The 22,710-nt window shown below is 38.7% G+C and overlaps 2 protein-coding genes across 16 annotated transcripts in view; both read left to right on the plus strand.

Annotated features, from left to right (window-relative positions):
• Nucleotides 1-10,789, plus strand: part of LOC127452147 (serine/threonine-protein kinase/endoribonuclease IRE1-like) — a 66,306-nt gene extending 55,517 nt beyond the window's left edge. Inside the window, exon 22 of the mRNA XM_051717396.1 lies at nucleotides 7,029-10,789. Coding sequence (XP_051573356.1) covers nucleotides 7,029-7,373 — 345 coding nt within the window. The 3' untranslated portion in view covers nucleotides 7,374-10,789. The remainder of the gene's footprint in view (nucleotides 1-7,028) is intronic.
• Nucleotides 10,790-12,474: 1,685 nt separating this feature from the next.
• The window catches only part of LOC127452143 (sterile alpha motif domain-containing protein 9-like), a 41,571-nt gene continuing 31,335 nt past the window's right edge, over nucleotides 12,475-22,710 (plus strand). Inside the window, exons 1-4 of one of the 15 annotated variants that reach the window (XM_051717371.1) lie at nucleotides 12,487-12,626; nucleotides 12,714-12,797; nucleotides 13,512-13,630; nucleotides 13,750-13,884. The gene's annotated coding sequence lies outside the window, so the exon portion shown is untranslated. Of the gene's footprint in view, nucleotides 12,798-13,511; nucleotides 13,631-13,749; nucleotides 13,885-14,584; nucleotides 14,649-22,710 lie in introns of all 15 variants that reach the window. The other 14 variants (XM_051717372.1, XM_051717379.1, XM_051717374.1 and 11 more) reach the window with 14 other exon arrangements.

Here is a 22,710-nt window from a genome sequence, read left to right on the forward strand (position 1 = left end):
TGACACAAGTCATTTTTCCAACAAATGTTTACAGACAGATTGTTTCACTTTTAATTGACTATATCACAATTCCAGTGGGTCAGACGTTTACATACACTAAGTTAACTGTGCCTTTAAGCAGCTTGGAAAATTCCAGAAAATTATGTCAAGTCTTTAGGCAATTAGACAATTAGCTTCTGATAGGCTAATTGGAGTCAATTGGAGGTGTATCTGTGGATGTACAGTACTGTGCAAAAGTTTTAGGCACTTGTGAAAAATGTTGCGTAGTGAGGATGTCTTCAAAAATAATGACATAAATAGTTTTCATTTAAAGCTAAATCAGTATTCGGTGTGACCACCTTTACATTTAAAACAGCACCAATTCTCCTAGGTACACCTGGACACAGTTTTTCTTGGTTGTTGGCAGATAGGATTTTCCAAGGTTCTTGGAGAATTCGCCACAGTTCTTCTATCTATTTAGGCTGTCTCAGTTGCTTCTGTCCCTTTATGTAATCTCAGACTGACACAATGTTCAGTGGGGGGCTCTGTGGGGGTCATGATATCTGTTGCAGGGCTCCCTGTTCTTCTATTCTAATCTTTTCTATTTGCAAAAGTAATGTTTGGGATTCTAACATTTATATTTCCTACTGACACACTAAAGCTGAAGATATAAAAATAACCATCTTAAGACAAATGCTTTTGTGAAACATCTTATGTGCCTAAGACTTTTGCACAGTACTGTATTTTAAGGCCTACCTTTCACAATCAGTGCCTCTTTGCTTGACATCATGGGAAAATCAAAAGAAATCAGCCAAGACCTCAGAGAAAAAAACAATTGTGGACCTCCACAAGAGGTTTTCATCCTTGGGAGCAATTTCCAATGTACCACATTCATCTGTACAAACAATAATATGCAAGTATAAACACCATGGGACCATGCAGCCATCATACCGCTCAGGAAAGAGGCACATTCTGTCTCCTAGAGATGAACGTAGTTTGGTGCGAAAAGTGCAAATCAATCCCAGAACAACAGCAAAGGAACTTGTGAAGATGCTGAAGAAAACAGGTAGACAAGTATCTACAGTGGTGTGAAAAAGTGTTTGCCCCCTTCCTGATTTCTTATTTTTTTGCATGTTTGTCACACTTAAATGTTTCAGATCATCAAACAAGTTTAAATATTAGTCAAAGATAACACAAGTAAACACAAAATGCAGTTTTTAAATGAAGGTTGTTATTATTAAGGGAAAACAAAATCCAAACCTACATGGCCCTCTGTGAAAAAGTGATTGCCCCCTAAACCTAATAACTGGTTGGGCCACTCTTAGCAGCAACAACTGCAATCAAGCGTTTGTGATAACTTGCTATGAGTCTTTTACAGCGCTGTGGAGGAATTTTGGCCCACTCATCTTTGCAGAATTGTTGTAATTCAGCCACATTGGAGGGTTTTCGAGCATGAACTGCCTTTTTAAGGTCATGCCACAGCATCTCAATAGGATTCATATCAGGACTTTGACTAGGCCACTCCAAAGTCTTCATTTTGTTTTTCTTCAGCCATTCAGAGGTGGACTTGCGGGTGTGTTTTGGATCATTGTCCTGCTGCAGAACCCAAGTTCGCTTCAGCTTGAGGTCACGAACAGATGGCCGGACATTCTCCTTCAGGATTTTTTGGTAGACAGCAGAATTCATGGTTCCATTTATCACAGCAAGTCTTTCAGGTCCTGAAGCAGCAAAACAGCCCCAGACCATCACACTTCCACCACCATATTTTACTGTTGGTATGATGTTCTTCTTCTGAAATGCGGTGTTAGTTTTACGCCAGATGTAATGGGACACACACCTTCCAAAAAGTTCAACTTTTGTCTCGTCAGTCCACAGAGTATTTTCCCAAAAGTCTTGGGGATCATCAAGATATTTTCTGGCAAAAATGAGACGAGCCTTAATGTTCTTTTTGCTCAGCAGTGGTTTTCGTCTTGGAACTCTGCCATGCAGGCCATTTTTGCCCAGTCTCTTTCTTATGGTGGAGTCATGAACACTGACCTTAACTGAGGCAAGTGAGGCCTGCAGTTCTTTGGATGTTGTTGTGGGGTCTTTTGTGACCTCTTGGATGAGTCATCGCTGCGCTCTTGGGGTAATTTTGGTCAGCCGGCCACTCCTGGGAAGGTTCACTACTGTTCCATGTTTTCGCCATTTGTGGATAATGGCTCTCACTGTGGTTCTCTGGAGTCCCAAAGCTTTAGAAATGGCTTTATAACCTTTTCCAGACTGATAGATCTCAATTACTTTGTTTCTCATTTGTTCCTGAATTTCTTTGAATCTCGTCATGATGTCTAGCTTTTGAAGATCTTTTGGTCTACTTCACTTTGTCAGGCAGGTCCTATTTAAGTGATTCCTTGATTGAGAACAGGTGTGGCAGTAATCAGGCCTGGGTGTGGCTAGAGAAATTGAACTCAGGTGTGATAAACCACAGTTATGTTTTAACAGGTGGGGCAAACACTTTTTCACACAGGGCCATGTAGGTTTGGATTTTGTTTTCCCTTAATAATAACAACCTTCATTTAAAAACTGCATTTTGTGTTTACTTGTGTTATCTTTGACTAATATTTAAACTTGTTTGATGATCTGAAACATTTAAGTGTGACAAACATGCAAAAAAATAAGAAATCAGGAAGGGGGCAAACACTTTTTCACACCACTGTATATCCACAATAAAGCGAGTCCTATATTGTTGTAACCTGAAAGGCTGCTCAGCAAGGAAGAAGCCACTGCTCCAAAACCGCCATAAAAAAGCCAGACTACAGTTTGCAAGTGCACATGGGGACAAAGATCTGACTTTATGGAGAAATGACCTCTGGTCTGATGAAACGAAAATGTAACTGTTTGGCCATAATGACCATTGTTATGTTTGGAGGAAAAAGGTTGAGGCTTGCAAGCCGAAGAACACCATCCCAACCGTGAAGCATGGGGTTGGCAGTATCATGTTGTGGGGGTGCTTTGCTGCAGGAGGGACTGGTGCACTTCACAAAATAGATGGCATCATGAGGAAGGAAAATGATGTAGATATATTGAAGCAACATCTCAAGACATCAGCCAGGAAGTTAAAGCTCGGTCGCAAATGGGTCTTCCAAATGGACAATGACCGCAAGCATACCTCCAAAGTTGTGGCAAAATGGCTTAAGGACAACAAAGTCAATGTGTTGGAGTGGCCATCACAAAGCCCTGACTTCAATCCGATTGAAAATTTGTGGGCAGAACTGAAAAAGTGTGTGCGAGCAAGGATGCTTACAAATCTGACTCAGTTCTGTCTGTTGGAATGGGCAAAAATTCTAGCAACTTATTGAGAAGCTTGTGGAAGGCTACCCAAAATGTTTGACCCAAGTTAAACTATTTAAAGAGCCCATATTATGCTAATATACAGGTTCATGATTTTATTTTGGGGGTCTACTAGAATAGGTTTACATGCTTTTAATGTTCAAAAAACACATTATTTTTCTCATACATTTCTGCTAAACCTATTTTCATCCTCTCAAACACTCTGATTTAGGTCCTGTCTCTTTAAAGCCCCCCTCTTTCGAAAAGCCCAGTCTGCCCTGATTTCAAATGAGTTACATAGTGACGTAGATACTTTACGGAAGAAATGGCTGGACTACAATCCAGCAGCTTCTTGAAGTTCTTGAGCAGTGTTGTCTGTGGGAGGGAATAAATCCCTTTTGCGTGGACTTTGTGCTTTGTAACTTTGCAGACCTTTTACATGCACAAACAGCTATATTACTAAAGGAAAGGTAAAATCCCAAAAGGCATAATAGAGCCTCTTTAAAGGTAATGCTACCAAATACTAACTAAGCCTATGTAAACTTCTGACCCACTGGGAATGTGATGAAAGAAGTAAAAGCTGAAATAAATAATTCTCTCTACTAATATTCTGACATTTCATATTCTTAAAATAAAGTAGTGATCCTAACTGACCTAAGACAGGGAATGTTTTCTATGATTAAATGTCAGGACTTGTGAAAAACTGAGTTTAAATGAATTTGGCGTATGTAAAAAAAAAAAAAAGGTGTATGTAAACTTCTGACTTCAGCTGTACTAACAGGGTAGAAAGCAATACTGAGTACAGGCAGAAATATGTACTACTGTTGAGGAAAATCAACAATTGAAGATAAAATAGATTTTTTTTTAAACGGATTTAAATGTGATTTTGGATTACCATTTTTTGAGATTTGCTTTCTGACAAAATTTCATGAAGGTAACAATGAAGAAAACACATCTCTAATATAAAAGTGATTAAAATACCAAATATTTCAGGCATGTCCCTGGGGTCGACTTTTTTCTTTGTGTAACCTGAATGGCTCATTAAAACATTAATTTTAGATACTTTTTAAATGCCTTAGATTTTACTGTTTTATCAAGCGCTAAAACTTTGCTTGGTGCAGAACAATCTGGAATAATGTTAAACAATGTAACAGTCACCTCTTTGCAGCCTAAACTCGTTCAGAACGTTGAATCTTTATGACACCTGTGCTAAAAACATTCTAGACGCAGTGCAACTAATGAAACAGAGCGCAGGTGCCTCGACATGCATTTTTTAGTTATTTTTAATTTGACACCGTGTCTAAAAACGTGCTCGTCCTGCACGAGATGTTGAAGAAACGGTGAGACGCAATGCAACAGTCAAAGAAATTCATCCAGGGGGACCTGGGTAGTTCAGTGGTAAAGACGCTGGCTACCACCCCTGGAGTTCGCTAGTTCGAATCCCAGAGCATGCTGAGTGACTCCAGCCAGGTCTCCTAAGCAACCAAATTGGCCCGGTTGCTAGGGAGGGTAGAGTCACATGAGGTAACCTCCTCGTGGTCGCTATAATGTGGTTCATTCTCAGTGGGGCGTGTGGTGAGTTGAGCGTGGATGCCGCGGTGGATGGCGTGAAGCCTCCAGGCATGCTATGTCTCCGTGGAAACACGCTCAACGAGCCACGTGATAAGATGTGCGGGTTGACGGTCTCAGACACGGAGGCAACTGAGATTCGTCCTCTGCGACCAGGAGGACTTAAAAGCGCATTGGGAATTGGGCATTCCAAACTGGGTGAAAAAGCATGTGTTTACATAGGAAAACAATGATGAGATGATGAACGGAGCAGATACACACAAAAACACGTTTGGTGTGAACAGCCCCTAACTCATTCTTTTGCGCGTGTCTGAGTGAGAGCCCGGGCGCAAAACAAGTTTGGTAGGCCTGAACCTGAAGTCCTACTTGGACAAACTGACCCGAACCCAGCCCGAAACATGAGGGGTTCTCGGGTCCCATCGGGCCTGGGTTGGTTGCAGACCTCTACTTAGCGATAAACGATGGTTTACCGTTTATTACAAACACAATTATAAATTAAAGATTAGAAATATATGGTTTACTTACCGACATTGCTGCAGGGTGAAATAAAGTTAGCACTGCCGCATCTTTCAATGAAAGAAACATCTCACCTTAATTATTTAGCACTTGTTATACAAATGAATGTAAATTCAATGTAAATACGTGTAAATTGTGTAAATATTTTTCAATCAGTGTTCAACTCATAATAGTATTTGATAGAATGTAGATACTGGCCAAAAAAAAGATTTGCATACTCTAAATATTTCGTTGGACTGCCTTTAGCTTTGATTACGGCACTCATTCGTCATGGCACTGTTTCGAAAACCTTATGCATCGTCATAACATTTATTTCCATCCAGAGTTGCATAAATGTTTGGCCAAGATCTTGTTTTGATGACGGGAGAGCCGAACCACTCCGTAAAGTCTTCTCCAGCACATCCCAAAGACTTTCAATGAGGTTAAGTTCAGGACTCTGTGGTGGCCAATTCATGTGTGTAAATTATTCTTCATGCTCCCTAAACCACTCTTTCACAATTTGAGCTAGATGAATCTTGGCATTGTCGTCCTGGAATAAACCTGTGCCATCAGGGAAGAAAAAATCCATTGATGGGATGACCTGGTCATTCAGAACATTCAGGTAGTCAGCTGACGTTGCTGAGCCTAGACCAATTTTTCCATTGCTCCACAGTCCAATCTTTAAACTCCCTAGCAAATTGAAGTCATTTTTTCTGATTAGCCTCACAAACAAGTGGCTTTCTTGTGGCCACACAGCTGTTTAGTCCCAATCCTGTAAATTATCACATTGTGCATGTGGAAATGCTCTTACTGTCACTATTAAACATAGCCGTGAGTTCTACTGTCGATTTCACCAAGCGTTTAGTGATCTCCGATCACGATCGTGTTGGAAAGTTCTCAACCCAATTCTAGTGATTTCAGCAATCTCTTTAGTTTTCTTTGCTTGATGCAGGCCAATAATTCTGAAACACAGTAACATCTTTTCTATGACCATGAGATACGTCTTCTGACATGGTTGTTTAAGAAATGAGAAGCTACACACTGCAGCAGTTAGGGTTAAAAGAATTGTTGCCAGCTGAACATATTAATTACTGTAATCATAGAAATCTTTTAAGTATCTGCTTATTTAAATCCAAAGGTTGATTTTTTTTTTTTTTTTTTTTGGCCAGGCAATGTATGTATATATTATATACATACAATATACATATAGTGTATTACTTTTCCTGGCTGGTTACCTCTTTTATATAATTGGTAATGTTCAGTTACTTTAATTAGGAGTTTTTTAAAATACCGTCATAATGTACAAGTTGGAAACTCAAAATTATTTGAAAGTGCCAAGTTCTCTCACTTGTATGAATTCCATGAAAACTTTATTTGGTGTTGGAAAAAGTACTTGATTTTCTGAATTTTCATGACTTGATTCTCCTGTGGTACATGTACATACTGTACACTGTTGGACATTGTTAGCAGACAAATACAAAAAAAATAGTGTGAAAAACATTTCATAAGAGAGAAACACTAAGATAAACGGCAATGGATTCATTGCCAGTTAGTAATATGCATCAGCTCTTACAAACTATTTTGCAATGTTTTATTTGGAGAATGTAAACGGAATCAACTCATATTCATCTACTTCACAAATTTGCTCATTTGTATTTCTCCTGAATCTCTTGCAGAAGCATCATTACAGGGAGTTGCCTGAGGAGGTGCAGGAGACTCTGGGCTCCATTCCAGATGACTTTGTGTTCTTCTTCACTTCCCGCTTCCCTCTTCTCCTGCAACACACACACCTGGCCATGCGCTCATGTGCAGTGGAGCGCCCCTTTCTGCCTTACTACCACATCTCTGAACTGATCGTACACAGCACACCAACACAGACTCCGTCCACACGGCACACCAGCCAGTTAGTGCCCTTAGACTTATCACCGTCCAATCATATTGCAGCACCACCTCCAAATGCCTTGCCAAAAACACAGTCTGAAGCACCAGTTTCAGCTGAGCTCAGCACAGAGCCCATCTAAATTGACATGTTCCAGGGATGATCCACCTCGCTGCGTGGATGCCGTCTGGGCCTGCAGTGCCCCGGCTGTGTCACTGGAGTGGTCGACATCCCACCTGAAGTGCCTTTTATACTTATTTCAGACAGCAGCGCTTGTGTTAGCGACCTGCAGGTTCTTTGTGAAGATAATGTGGAGGACGCTGGAGACTTTGAGTGGTCTGTCTTGTGATCACTGAACGCTGATGTAGTCATTCCATTTTTTTGTTTTATGTTTTACATTTTAATAAGACTTTTGTAAAGTATGGACACTGTAATGCACACGTTTGGAAGGCCAGTAATATCTTTCTCGAACACTTGAAGTGAACACAAGAAATTCTGCTGTGCAATGTTGGTGGAAAAATGTCACAACCTCACAAAAAAAAATGTCCGGCTTATATTTCACCCTAAAATCAAAAGGAAAAAAAATTAAGCCTATTTTAGGAATATGTTTGCTGTAACATTTTCATAAAAATGCCCCAACAAATTCGTATTACCGTAATAAATTTTTTTATTTTTTTTTTTTTTTTTTACAGTAATGAGAATTCGGAGGGGAAATGTGAACTCTCATGAAAATAATGTCACAGTGCAAAAATATTAATGGTCCTAAGAATAAGCTTGTCATTTTATTTGTGTGTGAAATGTGACCTGGACATGATCTTGACAGGTTTTGTGAAAAATAACCTTGGCTTTTCACCCGAGTGTACTATTGAATATATATTTTTGTACATATTTTGATCATTGATAATTGAAGTGGCCAATGTGCCTTTAAAAATGACACTGTGCTCTGTTTCTTGGTCCTGAGGTGAGGCTCATGTTTAGTTTTGCCCTTTGCTGCTGTTAATATCAGAATCAACTGTATCCCATTACATGCTCTGGATGTACTATAATGACTAAATTAATTATCCTTTATAATGCTTATAACTTTAGTTATGCACTTTATATGTTGGCTTACTTTATTTCAACAAAACATAGCAAACGAGATGAATTCATGTCCTTGGATGCTGAATAGTGCTATTTTGTTTTAGCTTTCTGGTGATTCTCTGAAATGGTTATAAGGATACATAGAAATAATTACCTTCAGGAGGGATTCTAATGGATAATGAACTCAGAAACTATGAACTGTTGTCAGAAAATACAAGAGAGGTTTTATATCAAAGTGCCATCAAGATAAAGTCGTAGGCACAGTGCATGCTGTAAACAGCTTTGTAACAAAACAAAAAACATGCAGTTTTGAATTGAAAAATTTCAAACAGAGCTTTTTAGAATGTTACATGTTTTTATAATGTTCAGTATATATTATAAATAGCACGTTTGGAGAAAATTGATGTAAATACAATAATTACTTTTTTTTTTTTTTTTTTTTTTTACATGTAGTGTTAATAAATAAAAGCTGCTATTGTGCAATGCCAACCATATGTACATACACCCGACCCAGGCCCTAGTACACACTTATGAGCCAAAATTATGACCACCTGCCTAATATGTTGTTGGTCCTCAGCATGCCGCCAGAACAGTGCCGACCTGCCGAGGCATGGATTCTAGAAGACCCCTGAAGTTGTCCGTGGTATCTGGCACCAAATCTTTCAAGTCCTGTAAGCACCATGGATCGGACTTGTTGGTCCAGCACATCCTACAGACACTCAATTGGATTGAGATCTGGGGAATCTGGAAGCAAGGGCAACACCTTGAATTCATTCAAACTTCATTATGTTCCTCAAACCATTCCTCAACAATGTGTGCTGTGTGGCAGTGCGCATTATCCTGCTAAAAGATGCCATTGCCATGAAGGGGTGTACCAAGGTTAAGTAGGTGGCAAGTGTCAAATTGATGTCCACATGAATGGCTGGACCCAGGGTTTCCCAGCAGAACACTGACCAGAGCATCACACTTCCTCCACCGGCTTCCCACAGTGCATCATGGTGCTATCACTTCTCCAGGTAAACGGCACATATGTACAGTATGTACATGGCTGTCCATGTGATGTAAAAGAAAACGGGACTCATCGGAACAGGTGACCTTCTCCCACTGCTCCAAGTTCCAGCACTCGCGTGCCCATTGTCACTTTTGACGGTGGACAGGGGTCATCATGGGCACTCTGACCGGTCAGCGGCTACGCAGCAGAGTGTGATGCACTGTGTGTTGTGACACATTCCTCCCGTAACCATCATTAATTTTGTCACTTGTTCTTCTGTCGGTTCGGATCAGACGGGATAGCCTTCATTGCCCTCATGCGTCGATGAGGCTTGGGTGCCCAACACTCTTTCGCCGGTTTGTCCCTCCTCAGACCACTGTTGGTGCATACTCACCACAAGCCTTGCCGTTTCAGAGATGCTCTGACCCAGTCATCTGGCCATAACAATTTGGCCCTTGTCAAAGTCACTTAGGTCTTTACTCCTTCCCATTTCTCCTGCATTCAACACGTTGACTACGAGAACTTGTTCACTTGCCATCTAATCTACCCAGACCTTGACATGTGGCCTTGTTATGAGATGATCAACATTATTCACTTCATCTGCGAGCATCATTCCAGCCTGAAGTACATAAAAACAGAATAGGGTCTTTTTTTTTTGCATCTCTCTCTCCTCCGGCGGTCTGGATTGCCTTTTTATCCCTCTCCAGCTCTCATTGCAACACAACAGCTGTTAGACATAATTTTCCACAGGTGTCCATCCTTACCACTCTTCCTCTCCTGGCCTCGCTCTACAGACGTCACTTGGCCACGCCCCCATCACCACAGGGGCATTTGAAATTTTGAAGGGGGCACAGATTGGTCACTTTACCCCAAGATGTAACACTGCTGAAAATGAAGTTTTTTCCCCCCACTAATACCTTCGTTGTCATCTGAAAGGCAGCATGAGTCATGTCTTTGATGGATATGCAGATGCATAAGCTCACCGGAAACATCACCCAGCATTTGAAATAAAATCTATTAAAAAGAAAATGCTTTGACAGTTACAATTTCTTGTATGCTCATTTTCTATCATTTACCAAAATTACTGAGAGAACTAAAACATTCCATCGAAATAAACTGGATTTAGGCTTGCAAACCACATGAACCTAAACACCTCCTAAAGTAGAGAACATGATGCAGTATATGTTCACATCCTGGTAACTGTTGTGAAGCAGAGGCTGCAGCCAGAAGAAGCTTCTTTATCCCTTGCCTGTGTACATGTGTCTGAAATTGTGGCATGTCAGCATTTTAAAATATGCCAAAAATTATACAAAATAAAAAGTGAAATCTAAAATCTTTGTCTAATAAATGTCTAATCACATGATCCTCTGGAGTGCACACTCCCAAAAATTGCCTATATTTATGATTTACGCATTTCGATTTCATAACAAAATGTCATGAAATTTAACTGCGTGATCTTTAAATTAATAAAACCTCAATGTTTACATTTTATTACATTTTTATACATCTTAATTCAATTTGATTCACTTATATTCATAAAACAACAAAAAATAGTAAACCGCTGTACACACAATTAGAACAACTGAATGCAGAGTGCTGGTGTTAAACCTCTTACCTTGGAGGACCGCATCTCTCCACTTATGCTTGCACTTTTTAGTTTCATCATTTAGTTAAATCCTTACCCTAGGTAAATTCCTTTTCTTAAACCCATTTCCTTCTTTTAGCCTCTGAGCTAGGATTGAATAATATGGCAGACAACGATTTTCTTTCTTTTCGAATAGCATTTTCTTTTCAATTAATCTGTAAAATTAGGTCTGTGGTTTACATTGAAGACTTTACAAGAAGTGAACTGATGTTCTGTATGTACTGGCCACACACATGCAGGACCAACATAACATCTGAGCATCTTGCGTGAGTAGTATGTTTGTGGGCAGTAGAAATTCAGGACTATCAATTTCATATGTAAATTTAGAACAATGAATTACTGAAATACATACCGTTTGTGCGCGCTTTTGGGTACTTTATGGTTGCTGTAGCCTAAAAAATATGGGTTGTTGACATGACACTTTAATTTTGTGTTCAAAGTCAAAAATATGCATATAACTTGTCCATATGTTAAATATTTAAATTAGGCTTAATAAATGGTTCATTATTAAAGAATAATCCTTTAAAAAAAAAATTCTAAACTGATAAAGTTCAAGGAGCGATATGAAAGTTTGAGGGACTTTTTCCATTTGTAAAAAAACTAAAATCTCTTATGTAGAAAAAAATGTACATTTTGCTCATGTGTCTGCCCACCTCACATATGCCTAAATCCGCCACTGTTCAAGTAAAATGACTTACCTGCATGCTATCAGCAGTGTTCTATAAACTGAATGACTGATGAGCTTTCGTGTTGTCATGGTATTTGTTGCGACAGTCTCAACCTGAGTTCACGTGCATGCTCCCCGTTTAGAGAAGAAAATTCAGTCTAAAGAGCAAGGAGAGAGTGAAAGAGAATGGATATGAACCCCTGATCTATAATAAAGAATATAGAGAAGTGATATGAACAGATGAGGTGTCTGTCAAATATCATCGTGACGGCAACACTGGCACAAGTAATACACACTGATGGCTCATCACCACACACCAGATATGTTCAAAAATAAGATATTGCATATTATTCTCTCTAAAAGAGCTTTATGGAAGGCATTGTTAGCTATGTTTTGAAATTATAATAATAAAAAAATACATCCAACACTACACCGCTGCCTACCCCTGGTTGCTATTGCTAGGATAATTATAGCCTTGTTGTTGTTGTTGTTGTTCAGTAATGCAGTTCAATTATAAAACATAATAAAAACAGAAATATTGCCCTGCTTGCTATATAGTTTGATAGGCTAATTTTGGCCAGCTTGTTCATGAATGTTCATTAAAATAGTTTTATTACAAAACACACGCACACACTCATCTATTTAACAGCCCACCACAACTTGCTGAATATTTGACAAGTTCAGTTAGTGACAGCGAAATGATTAGTTGTTAAATACTACTTGATAAATTAGTTCAATTAAAAAAAAAAAAATTATAATAATGACGGTTCTTCAACACTACACCTTTAAGAAATTGCCGTAGCTCTTTACGCCAATTCATTTACATATGTACATTTGACGTCTTACGTAGTAAGTGACGTCATCGCGTGAGTTAGCTACTTTTAGCTTACAATTCAGCGAGCCTTTGGGGACTTCCCACAAGAAATAGATGGCAACACTGAAGCGCATACAGCACCAGTAAGACTCGAGAACTTTGATTCTCTAAAATGACTGAAATATCTTCGTTTATTAGGTACGAGAAGTGAGTTGCTCATAATCTTACAATTTACCACGTTATATTGACAATGATATTTAGACATTACTCAAATGTTGGTTGCAGTTTGGAATATTTTCAGTTTCTGTCGTAGATGTGAGGGCGGTTTCTTTAGAAAGTTCGAAACCCGAGACGGCAACGGAGTCCAGAGTGAGTAGGGTTATTTTTTTTTATTTTTTTTTAAACCGCAAAAGAATTATTGACCAAACTTTATATTTTGCCACTGCAAAATAGGGGGACTTTTTATCTTTAACGTAGCTGTTGGACACGATTGATTGGTGGGCTATTCTAAAACGCCACACCATTTCGAAGAATGTAAAGGAGTCGCACTACTGCGCGTGACTGTCCCGGGAGCGCTTCCGGTGGCGCCATTTTTAAAACTCAGACCTGTCAAAACAAAATGACAAGCACATACTTAAGTCTAACCAAAGCAGAACAATTACGATACTTACAAAAACTGAAAATAAGTCATTAAAAAGTATTACCAGACCCTTTAAGACTTTGAGGCACCAACTTTTCACAAACAACATCGTTTACCTGAAGTGACTTATTACCATTATCTTGTTGATACAGTGTGCATCTACACGAGAGAGGCGGTGAAAGTGTAACGTAGTCTTGACGCTTATAATTATTACCTTCAGGAAGGTCAGGAATGTAAGCTCGTTTAGTGAAGTTGGAGCAAGTCAAACAGTGTCAAAAACGTACTCCGCATGTTTCGTTCCTAAGAAGACGGGGAGGTTATTAGTAGACATTGCACTTGTATGGCAGGGTTAGTCGGTGTTTCACATCTATGCAAATAATAAATTACTTAGTAAACAAGTGATACAACGTGCATGTCTGTTTTTTAATGTTTGTGGTTACAAGGTTAGGTGAAGATTGTAGCCATGTTGCTGCGATCCTTGTTGCTGTGGAAGTGTGTGAGAGAATGACTGAATGCCCCGTCTGTTACATCTGAGCCCTGTGTGGTCCCAAATAAACAAAAGGTACATGCAGTTGAGTACTAACTAATGTGTCTTATTTATATTAATGGACATACCTCTGTTGCTGATTGTAGAAAAAGATATCGGTAGATTAGTAACTCTATAACCTCGCATTGTAATAGATTGCTCCAACACCAGTGGCAGACATTGACTTTTTCCAAGTCAGGCAGAATGAGAGCAGCTCAGAACAGGGAGCCCAGTCTGTCCATCACCTCGACTGTAGTCACAACAGTCTCTCAGTCTCTAGGGCCTTGAAGGTAGGAATAACATTTGTTAGGCATTTAAAAGTCCTCCCATACAGAAACCCAAAATATGACAATGTCCAAATCTCTACAAATACATATGAGAGAGAAAGAGACCACATTCTAACAGAAATTTGCACACACAAACAAAGGAAACGATTCTTGATCACAGAAAGCACGTGCTTGTGTAAAGTATGTCTAAAAAAAATGTCACACAGTGCTCTGTTTGTCACAAGGCATTTCATCTGAAATGAGTAGGTTTAAAGTGTGTTCCCAGTAATCCAAATAGCGTGAAAGGTTGTAAGTAATCTGTTAAAAGTTAATGTTGTACATTTAATCAATTGCAGGACAGCAAATGTTCTCATTAATCAGACCCAAAACAGACATAAAACATGAATTCTAGATAAATAATAAAAGAAAAAAAAAAGTGAGAAGCCTTGGTTGCAACAGAGGCTACATTGATTGTGTTTATGTACAAAAAAAAAAAAAAAGGGTTGTAACTGCTTGTCTTTCCGCAATATACATTTCTTAATGAATTGTCCAAGTTAGATAATAATGCGCAGCATACCAGTAATATTTTATCAACAGTTGCCATTGTTTCGTTGGATCTTTGCTTCAAGTTGATCATGAGTGTTTGTCATAAAATATGATAGTTTTTTTTTTACATCTACGTGACACTGACACTTCCTGTCCTGAAAGCTGTGTCTTTCCACAGGTTGAAGCTAGTATCAGTAGTCTTATTGTGCTTTACATCAGATTTCAGCTTCTTTGTCTCACAGGTAAGCATTTCCACCTGAGAGAGAGAGATCGATCCAACACACATATCAGTGACTTGACAGCTGCTACTACTTCTGCTGTTTCTTCCACTTCCATATCCTCTACTACTTCCTCTGAAGGCTGAACTAATGATGCTCTTAAAGATCCCTGATATCTGTACATTTTGCAGAGGGGGCAGATCTGCAAGGAAGATTTAAGGGAATGTAGTCTGGACTGAGATGGTCATCAGATGGCTTGCCTAAATACAGAAGTATAAAACATTATTGGGATAGGCTACAGCTCTCACAAATCACTGGCTGTTGGCCATTTCATGCTAGTATTTCAGTGGATTTGTAGTCATGCTGAAGCCATAAGCTGCTTCTACACAGAACTAACTAGCTAGAGACTAGTAGGACCACTGCATATAATTTTACAAAATGGTTCTTTGCATTAAACATTTTAAATTCCAAGGTACTATGAACTAACAAATTATATATTATATATATATATATATATATATATATATATATACACACACTATATTGCCAAAAGTATTCGCTCACCCATCCAAATAATTGAATTCAGGTGTTCCAATCACTTCCATGGCCACAGGTGTATAAAATGAAGCACCTAGGCATGCAGACTGCTTCTACAAACATTTGTGAAAGAATGGGCCGCTCTCAGGAGCTCAGTGAATTCCAGCGTGGTACTGTGATAGGATGCCACCTGTGCAACAAGTCCAGTCGTGAAATTTCCTCGCTACTAAATATTCCACAGTCAACTGTCAGTGGTATTATAACAAAGTGGAAGCGACTGGGAATGACAGCAACTCAGCCACGAAGTGGTAGGCCACGTAAAATGACAGAGCGGGGTCAGCGGATGCTGAGGCGCATAGTGCGCAGAGGTCGCCAACTTTCTGCAGAGTCAATCGCTACAGACCTCCAAAGTTCATGTGGCCTTCAGATTAGCTCAAGAACAGTGCGTAGAGAGCTTCATGGAATGGGTTTCCATGGCCGAGCAGCTGCATCCAAGCCATACATCACCAAGTGCAATGCAAAGCGTCGGATGCAGTGGTGTAAAGCACGCCACCACTGGACTCTAGAGCAGTGGAGACACGTTCTCTGGAGTGACGAATCACGCTTCTCCATCTGGCAATCTGATGGACGAGTCTGGGTTTGGCGGTTTCCAGGAGAACGGTACTTGTCTGACTGCATTGTGCCAACTGTGAAGTTTGGTGGAGGGGGGATTATGGTGTGGGGTTGTTTTTCAGGAGCTGGGCTTGGCCCCTTAGTTCCAGTGAAAGGAACTCTGAATGCTTCAGCATACCAAGAGATTTTGGACAATTCCATGCTCCCAACTTTGTGGGAACAGTTTGGGGATGGCCCCTTCCTGTTCCAACATGACTGCGCACCAGTGCACAAAGCAAGGTCCATAAAGACATGGATGAGCGAGTTTGGTGTGGAAGAACTTGACTGGCCTGCACAGAGTCCTGACCTCAACCCGATAGAGCACCTTTGGGATGAATTAGAGCGAAGACTGCAAGCCAGGCCTTCTCGTCCAACATCAGTGTCTGACCTCACAAATGCACTTCTGGAAGAATGGTCAAAAATTCCCATAAACACACTCCTAAACCTTGTGGAAAGCCTTCCCAGAAGAGTTGAAGCTGTTATAGCTGCAAAGGGTGGGCCGATGTCATATTAAACCCTATGGATTAAGAATGGGATGTCACTTAAGTTCATATGCGTCTAAAGGCAGATGAGCGAATACTTTTGGCAATATAGTGTGTATATATATATATATATATATATATATACACACACACACACACACACACATTAGATATATATTTTATAAACAGCCTATATTAATGTTGGCTAATGTCATTTTATAAATGTACTTATGTTTGTATTGAACTTTATAATGCTAACACATGCTACTTTTAATGTATTAGTGCAAGGTGGAATTAACTACATTAAATAAGCTTAGCTATCTTATTTCTTAGTTAATTCCAACATACACTAATACATTAATATTAAGTGTTAACATTATGCTTTAACTTCAAAACTGATATATAAATATTATATATCTATATATATATTAAATAACGTTAATAAATGCGGTTAAAAAAATTAATTGTTAGTTCATAATACCTTGAAGCATTTGCAGTTGTGTTGTTTATTGTTAGCGTTTGTACACTAACGCAGATAATTCCAACAAATACAACATTACTGAAAAGTGTTCCCGCATCGGTCAACTGACTAGAAAGCTTGATAACTTATGTGCGTTGATATTTTCATAATTATAGCCCACTGAACATTTAGAAAGAAAACGGAATTACAAACCTGACATCTCGACTGCATTTAATGCTTATTGTTGATGCGCAGCAAACTTATTAAAACGCGTCAGCTGGCTACATTTGAAAACGATGACGGGGCTATTTAATGCTGCCTGATATTGTGAAGCATGCAAGCATCATACTGTAAAGGAAAAACTCTGATTTAACTGGTCAGATATACAATAACTTGTTAACTTGGAGTTAGTTGGCAAATAATTGTTCACTTACTAGAGATAAAATGTGTGCTACATTTACTAGTTGGTATCCAGCCGTCTCGCTTCACTGAAGCAATCCTGAGGTCTGTACCATGAATGTTACTGAACGAACTCAGGGTTTCAGGATTGGTTTCAAGTTGACAAATTCAATCCAATCAGGCTTAATTGGTACCATGATGCAGCTCATCAACTTTATCTGTCAACTCAGGCTTCGATCCTGATTTAAAGATTAGATTACGTGCTCGTGCACATGAATGAGTGACGTTTGCAGCGCACAACCAATCGTGTGAGAGAATGCGATTCACTTGATAGACTCAGCGGGATTTACCTCTGCTGAAAGCTGATGATTATGAAATTTAGAATTTAAATTAATTTAAACTGTGCACAAGACAAATAAAAAAGCATTTACACTGCTCAAGAGTTCAGCATGAAATCATGAAGACTTAAAACACATGATTTACACAGCACAAGGGATAACTGTAAAATTATGAAGCAATTAAAGACATTTACACAACAAGAAATAACAGCGGCGGGAGCTCAAGAGGACTGCTGCAAACACATTCTTAATGTGATAAAAAAATATATATATATATAAAACAGCTGGCATATCAATGTGTGAATAAACAAAGTGAATTAATACAGGCCCACAACAAGAACACACAGGCTTATTCATTTTAAAAGCTTAAATTTATTTCAAATATAAAAGCTTTTATATTTCTTTGAATTGAAAACTTTATATATTCAAAACTATTACAAATAAATATCGGCTACTACCGATTTCAAAACAAACAGAGAGTATAAAGATGAATATTCTCCCTAAGTTTATTTTCCTTTTTCAAAATCTACCAGTTAGTATATCAAAAAAGTGTTTTAGACAATGGAATAAGCTACTTTGTAAATATATATGGGATAATAGGAAACCTTAAAAAGTCTTAAAATTCTTAAGTTGTCTAAAAGGCTTGGAGGACTAGAATTCCCAAATCTAATAAATTATTATAAAGCTGCCCAAATTCAACCTATATTGATTTGGATGAATGAAGAATTTAAAGTGAAATGGAGGAAGTTGGAAATGTATCAAATAGGGGAACCTATTAGTATATCCCTGCTCATACCCAAACAACGCAACACATTTAAATCAATAGATAATATTTGTATTAATAGTACTTTTAGAAGTTGGATAGAAAAAAGAAAAATAGTAAAATTAAGAAAGATATTGTTAATTTACAAGAAATTGTTAAAGATCCTGATTTCATGCCAAATAGATTAGATAATACATTGAAGTTTTGGGCAGATATCACCAACTGTTAACTGATAAAGGAATGGATATCTTTTCAAATGTATGAGCTTCCAAATTCACAATCTTTTAATTATTTACAGGTAAGAAGATATTTATTAACAGAAGTTAAAGTAAAAGAAATACAAAAGGAAATGCAATTAATCCATCTTACTGGCTGTTTTATAGATTGCCTAATATATTGTTTATATTTTCAAAGATATTTTTTGCTATGGCTGAAGAGGGTAAATGAAAAGCAATTACATTTGAAATAAAATACAACACTCTATCTGCTGAAAATTTACATTTAGATTCTCAAATAAATAATTTATCACGAAGAGTCGATTTTGTGGATTTCTAAGATTTTATTTGTAAAGTGTGCTTTAAGAGACACGTTTCAGAGATGTCATTTTACTGGCAGCTGATTGGTTCAGCATCTGTTAACGTTCTGTAATCCAGAACGAAACCTGCTATGGAGCAGTGTATAATTATAATAATTATATTTATTTATCACACATTATACACATATACAGTGAAATTCTTTTTTTCACATTTCCCATCTAAGCTGGGGTCAGAGTGCAGGGTCAGCCATGATACAGTGCCCCTGGAGCAGATAGGGTCAAGGGCCTTGCTCAAGGGCCCAACAGTAGAATCTTGGCAGTGCTGGGGCTTGAACCCCCAACCTTCTGATGAGTAATCCAGAGCCTTAACTGCTGAGCCACTGGAGATGGCTCAGCATAGTGTAAGTTACTAAATTACTGGAGATGAACACCGCTGAAAGCCGATCAACTTTCATGGTACCTAAAACCTGGGGTTGAGGTAAACTAATCGAAAACTACGCGGATCTCACAGTCACAAATATATGCCAGTATTGGTCATTAAAACAGTAATTGACTAAATACTAATTAGATGGCCACTCAATCTTGCCCTTTTATCTAAAAGTATTTTGTTTAGTCCCCTTAGATAGTAAACACTTAATTAGAGTAACATTATTTCTACCCAGAGGTCATGACCACTAAATTTACAAAGATAGACCAACAATACCTAAGTTAAAATAGCTTTATATAATCATGCCATAGTTTCCTATGTACACTTAGCTAGAAAATATTACAATAAACAGAGGTTTAGACTTCACCCTGTTTAGGCTTGGTCGACAAATTTATGCTGTCCTAAACGGAAATTCCATATCGAGCTTTTACACTCTAATTACACTTTAACTAATGCCAATTTGTTAGTCGGAACTCTAAAGTCTCCGTAGGTATGCCCCATGCTCCACTCAGAACTGAGCTTTAGTCCACTACTAACCTGGTCGTAGATTTGATGTAATCTACTAAAGACAATAATTTCAGAGTAAATCAGAATAAACTCAAATGTAACAATTTATTTATCAGGTAAAATAATACATTCATCAATTCCAATCAGACAATAATATGTCAAATTTAAACATTTATCAAAACATAAGGAATAAGAATTGCATACCTGGTAGAGAAACTACACACAGAAATTGTGCGGGAGATCTGACTACAGATTCCCCGAGCTCCTTTGCCATCTCTCCTTAAGTACCAAACGACTCTATTGTTATTTCAGATGTGGGTGTTTGATGTTATTCAGGATTTGATTTACAATTTAGGGGTTTGAAGGTAGACCTTTGAAACTTGTGATTGAGTAGGTTGTTTGATGTTTACAAAAAATGCACCTAATCTGCATACAGCATCTGGTCCCTGTGAAAGTCTTGGGAGGAGCATGCCCCTGATAGAATACAGTATTTTACTAAGTTCTTAAATCTTACTTGTGATTTGACTTTGCTGAAAGGGAATGAGACCGTTTTACCAGTTGCACTGAGACCTCTTGAATGATACCTAACATGTATGATCAGAAAACCTTTTACATTACAGAACAGGATAAGCCATAACTTAGTTTTTGGTGACCCAAAAGTGACCTGAGGTGAGAGAGGGGGCAGATGTGAGTGAGATTTGTGTTTTATGGTCCTTGCTCAGTAGGGTGTGTTGTCTCAGGTGGAGATGTTCTTCTGTGAGAGTTTTATGATGTTGGCTCTCACAGAGACTTTTGGGTGTAGACATCCTGGTGCCAGCCTTACAATAGTCTATTGGAGAAAAAAAAAAAAAAAAAACTAGCAGGGAGAGCCAAATTTGTCTTACATTTGCCTCGCCATAAAAAACATCTAGCATACTGCCAACACAATGACACCGTAGTCCAAAAAGGAAAGACAATCTGCTACAAGCTACGTCTTACAGTTACAGTATACATTAAAGTTACATCTTATGAACCAGAGCAACTAGCATGCAGCCATCTTGAAAATGTTGACTTTGAACTTCCAGTCTAGCGTTTTCTATATCCACCTTTATCCTGATCGTGTTCCACGATTCGCCTGTTTTCAATTTCCGGTCTCCAGTGTTTTTGCATGCATTGCCATATTTTCTTAGTGGGTAATGTGATGTTTGAAGTATTACATTTGTAAACAGTTTCAAAAACAAGTGGCTTTAAAGTGCCGATACTCAACAGAGTCGAGATGACAGTTTTTTTGACAGTGCCTCACCTGAGTACGTAAACTCAAAAAAAGAAACGTCCTCTCAATTTCAACTGCTTTTATTTTCAGCAAACTTAACATGTGTAAATATTTGTATGAACATAAAAAGATTCAACAACTAAGACAAGTTCACAGACATGTGACTAACAGAAATGGAATAATGTGTCCCTGAACAAAAGGGGGGGGGGTCAAAATCAAAAGTAACAGTCAGTATCTGGTGTGGCCACCAGCTGCATTAAGTACTGTAGTGCATGTCCTCCTCATGGACTGCACCAGATTTGCCAGATCTTGCTGTGAGATGTTACCCCACTCTTCCACCAAGGCACTTACATGTTCTTGGACATTTCTGGGGGAATGGCCCTAGCCCTCACCCTCTGATCCAACAGGTCCTAGATGTGCTCAATGGGATTGAGATCCGGGCTCTTCGCTGGCCATGGCAGAACACTGACATTCCTGTCTTGCAGGAAATCACGCACAGAACGAACCGTATGGCTGGTGGCATTGTCACGCTGGAGGGTCATGTCAGGATGAGCCTGCAGGAAGGGTACCACATGAGGGAGGAGGATGTCTTCCCTGTAACACACAGCACTGAGATTGCCTGCAATGACAACAAGCTCAGTCCGATGATGCTGTGACACACCGCCCCAGACCATGATGGACCCTCCACATCCAAATCGATCCCGCTCCAGAGTAGGGATGTGCGAGACTGGTCGACTAAACGGTTCTGATGCTGCTAGTCGACACTGGAATTACTAGTTGGTTAATATTTACCCCCATCAAACTGATCACAATTTTTACACATTTACGTTTGGCTTTATATTTTTTACAGAGGCTGCACATATATTACTGTCATATTAATGTTACATATTTTAAATAGAATTAATAATACAAGTATTATTTAAAAAAGAGGATTTCTGGAGCAGATACAGAGTTTAATTTCACCTCAGGCTGCGTGTGCTTCTCTCTCTCACTCGCGGCGCGCGCAGGAAAATGTCCTCTCGCTAGACAAGCAAACTCAGCAAAGTAATGAAATCACTTCAGTGGTGCGGGAATCGGCTTTCCAAACGTTTGAAAGTCCCTATGGATGTTTTCACATTTGAGTCTTCTTTAAAACTGCATGCTTGTACGTTATTTTTCCACTGAGCGGGCTTTTTCAAGCGTAGGACAGGCGCCTCAGGTGAGTCAAGTCCCATCTTTCACCGGACCATGTCGACGGGTTAATTTTGCTCATCCAAAAATTATGCTTTTGAGTAAGTAGCTTAGAAAATAACTGTTTTAGGCTAGATATGCCATTTTTTAATCTGCTGATTAAAAAGGCTATTTTCAACAAGGTGCCGACTGCTGAATGGGTTAAACTATCTTTTATTCTGTGTTCAAGTCATGTTAAGAATACATTAGCATTATTGTAGGCGACATTACAGGCCTATTTTTTTCTTATCCTATAGCTACTTTATTTTTTTTACATCGTAACTGTTATTGTTTAACGTTCTTTACCGAACAGCTGTCATATTAGATCAATGGTTAATGCACCACTGCACGTCGTGATTTTCAGAGCATTTTTTTCTCTCTCATAGATTTGGCTTACCTGTTAATTATTTTCAACAATGTCCTGACTGTTTTATTAAGTTAAGTAACTTTTACTTGGTGATTTCCGTTTAGAACAGGCTTTTAATGGTTGTTCCATTGGTCCTGCACTATTCATTCAATTGTTTTC

The sequence above is a fragment of the Myxocyprinus asiaticus genome, chromosome 14 (genome assembly GCF_019703515.2).
Source record: "Myxocyprinus asiaticus isolate MX2 ecotype Aquarium Trade chromosome 14, UBuf_Myxa_2, whole genome shotgun sequence".
Classification (NCBI taxonomy): Eukaryota; Metazoa; Chordata; class Actinopteri; order Cypriniformes; family Catostomidae; genus Myxocyprinus; species Myxocyprinus asiaticus.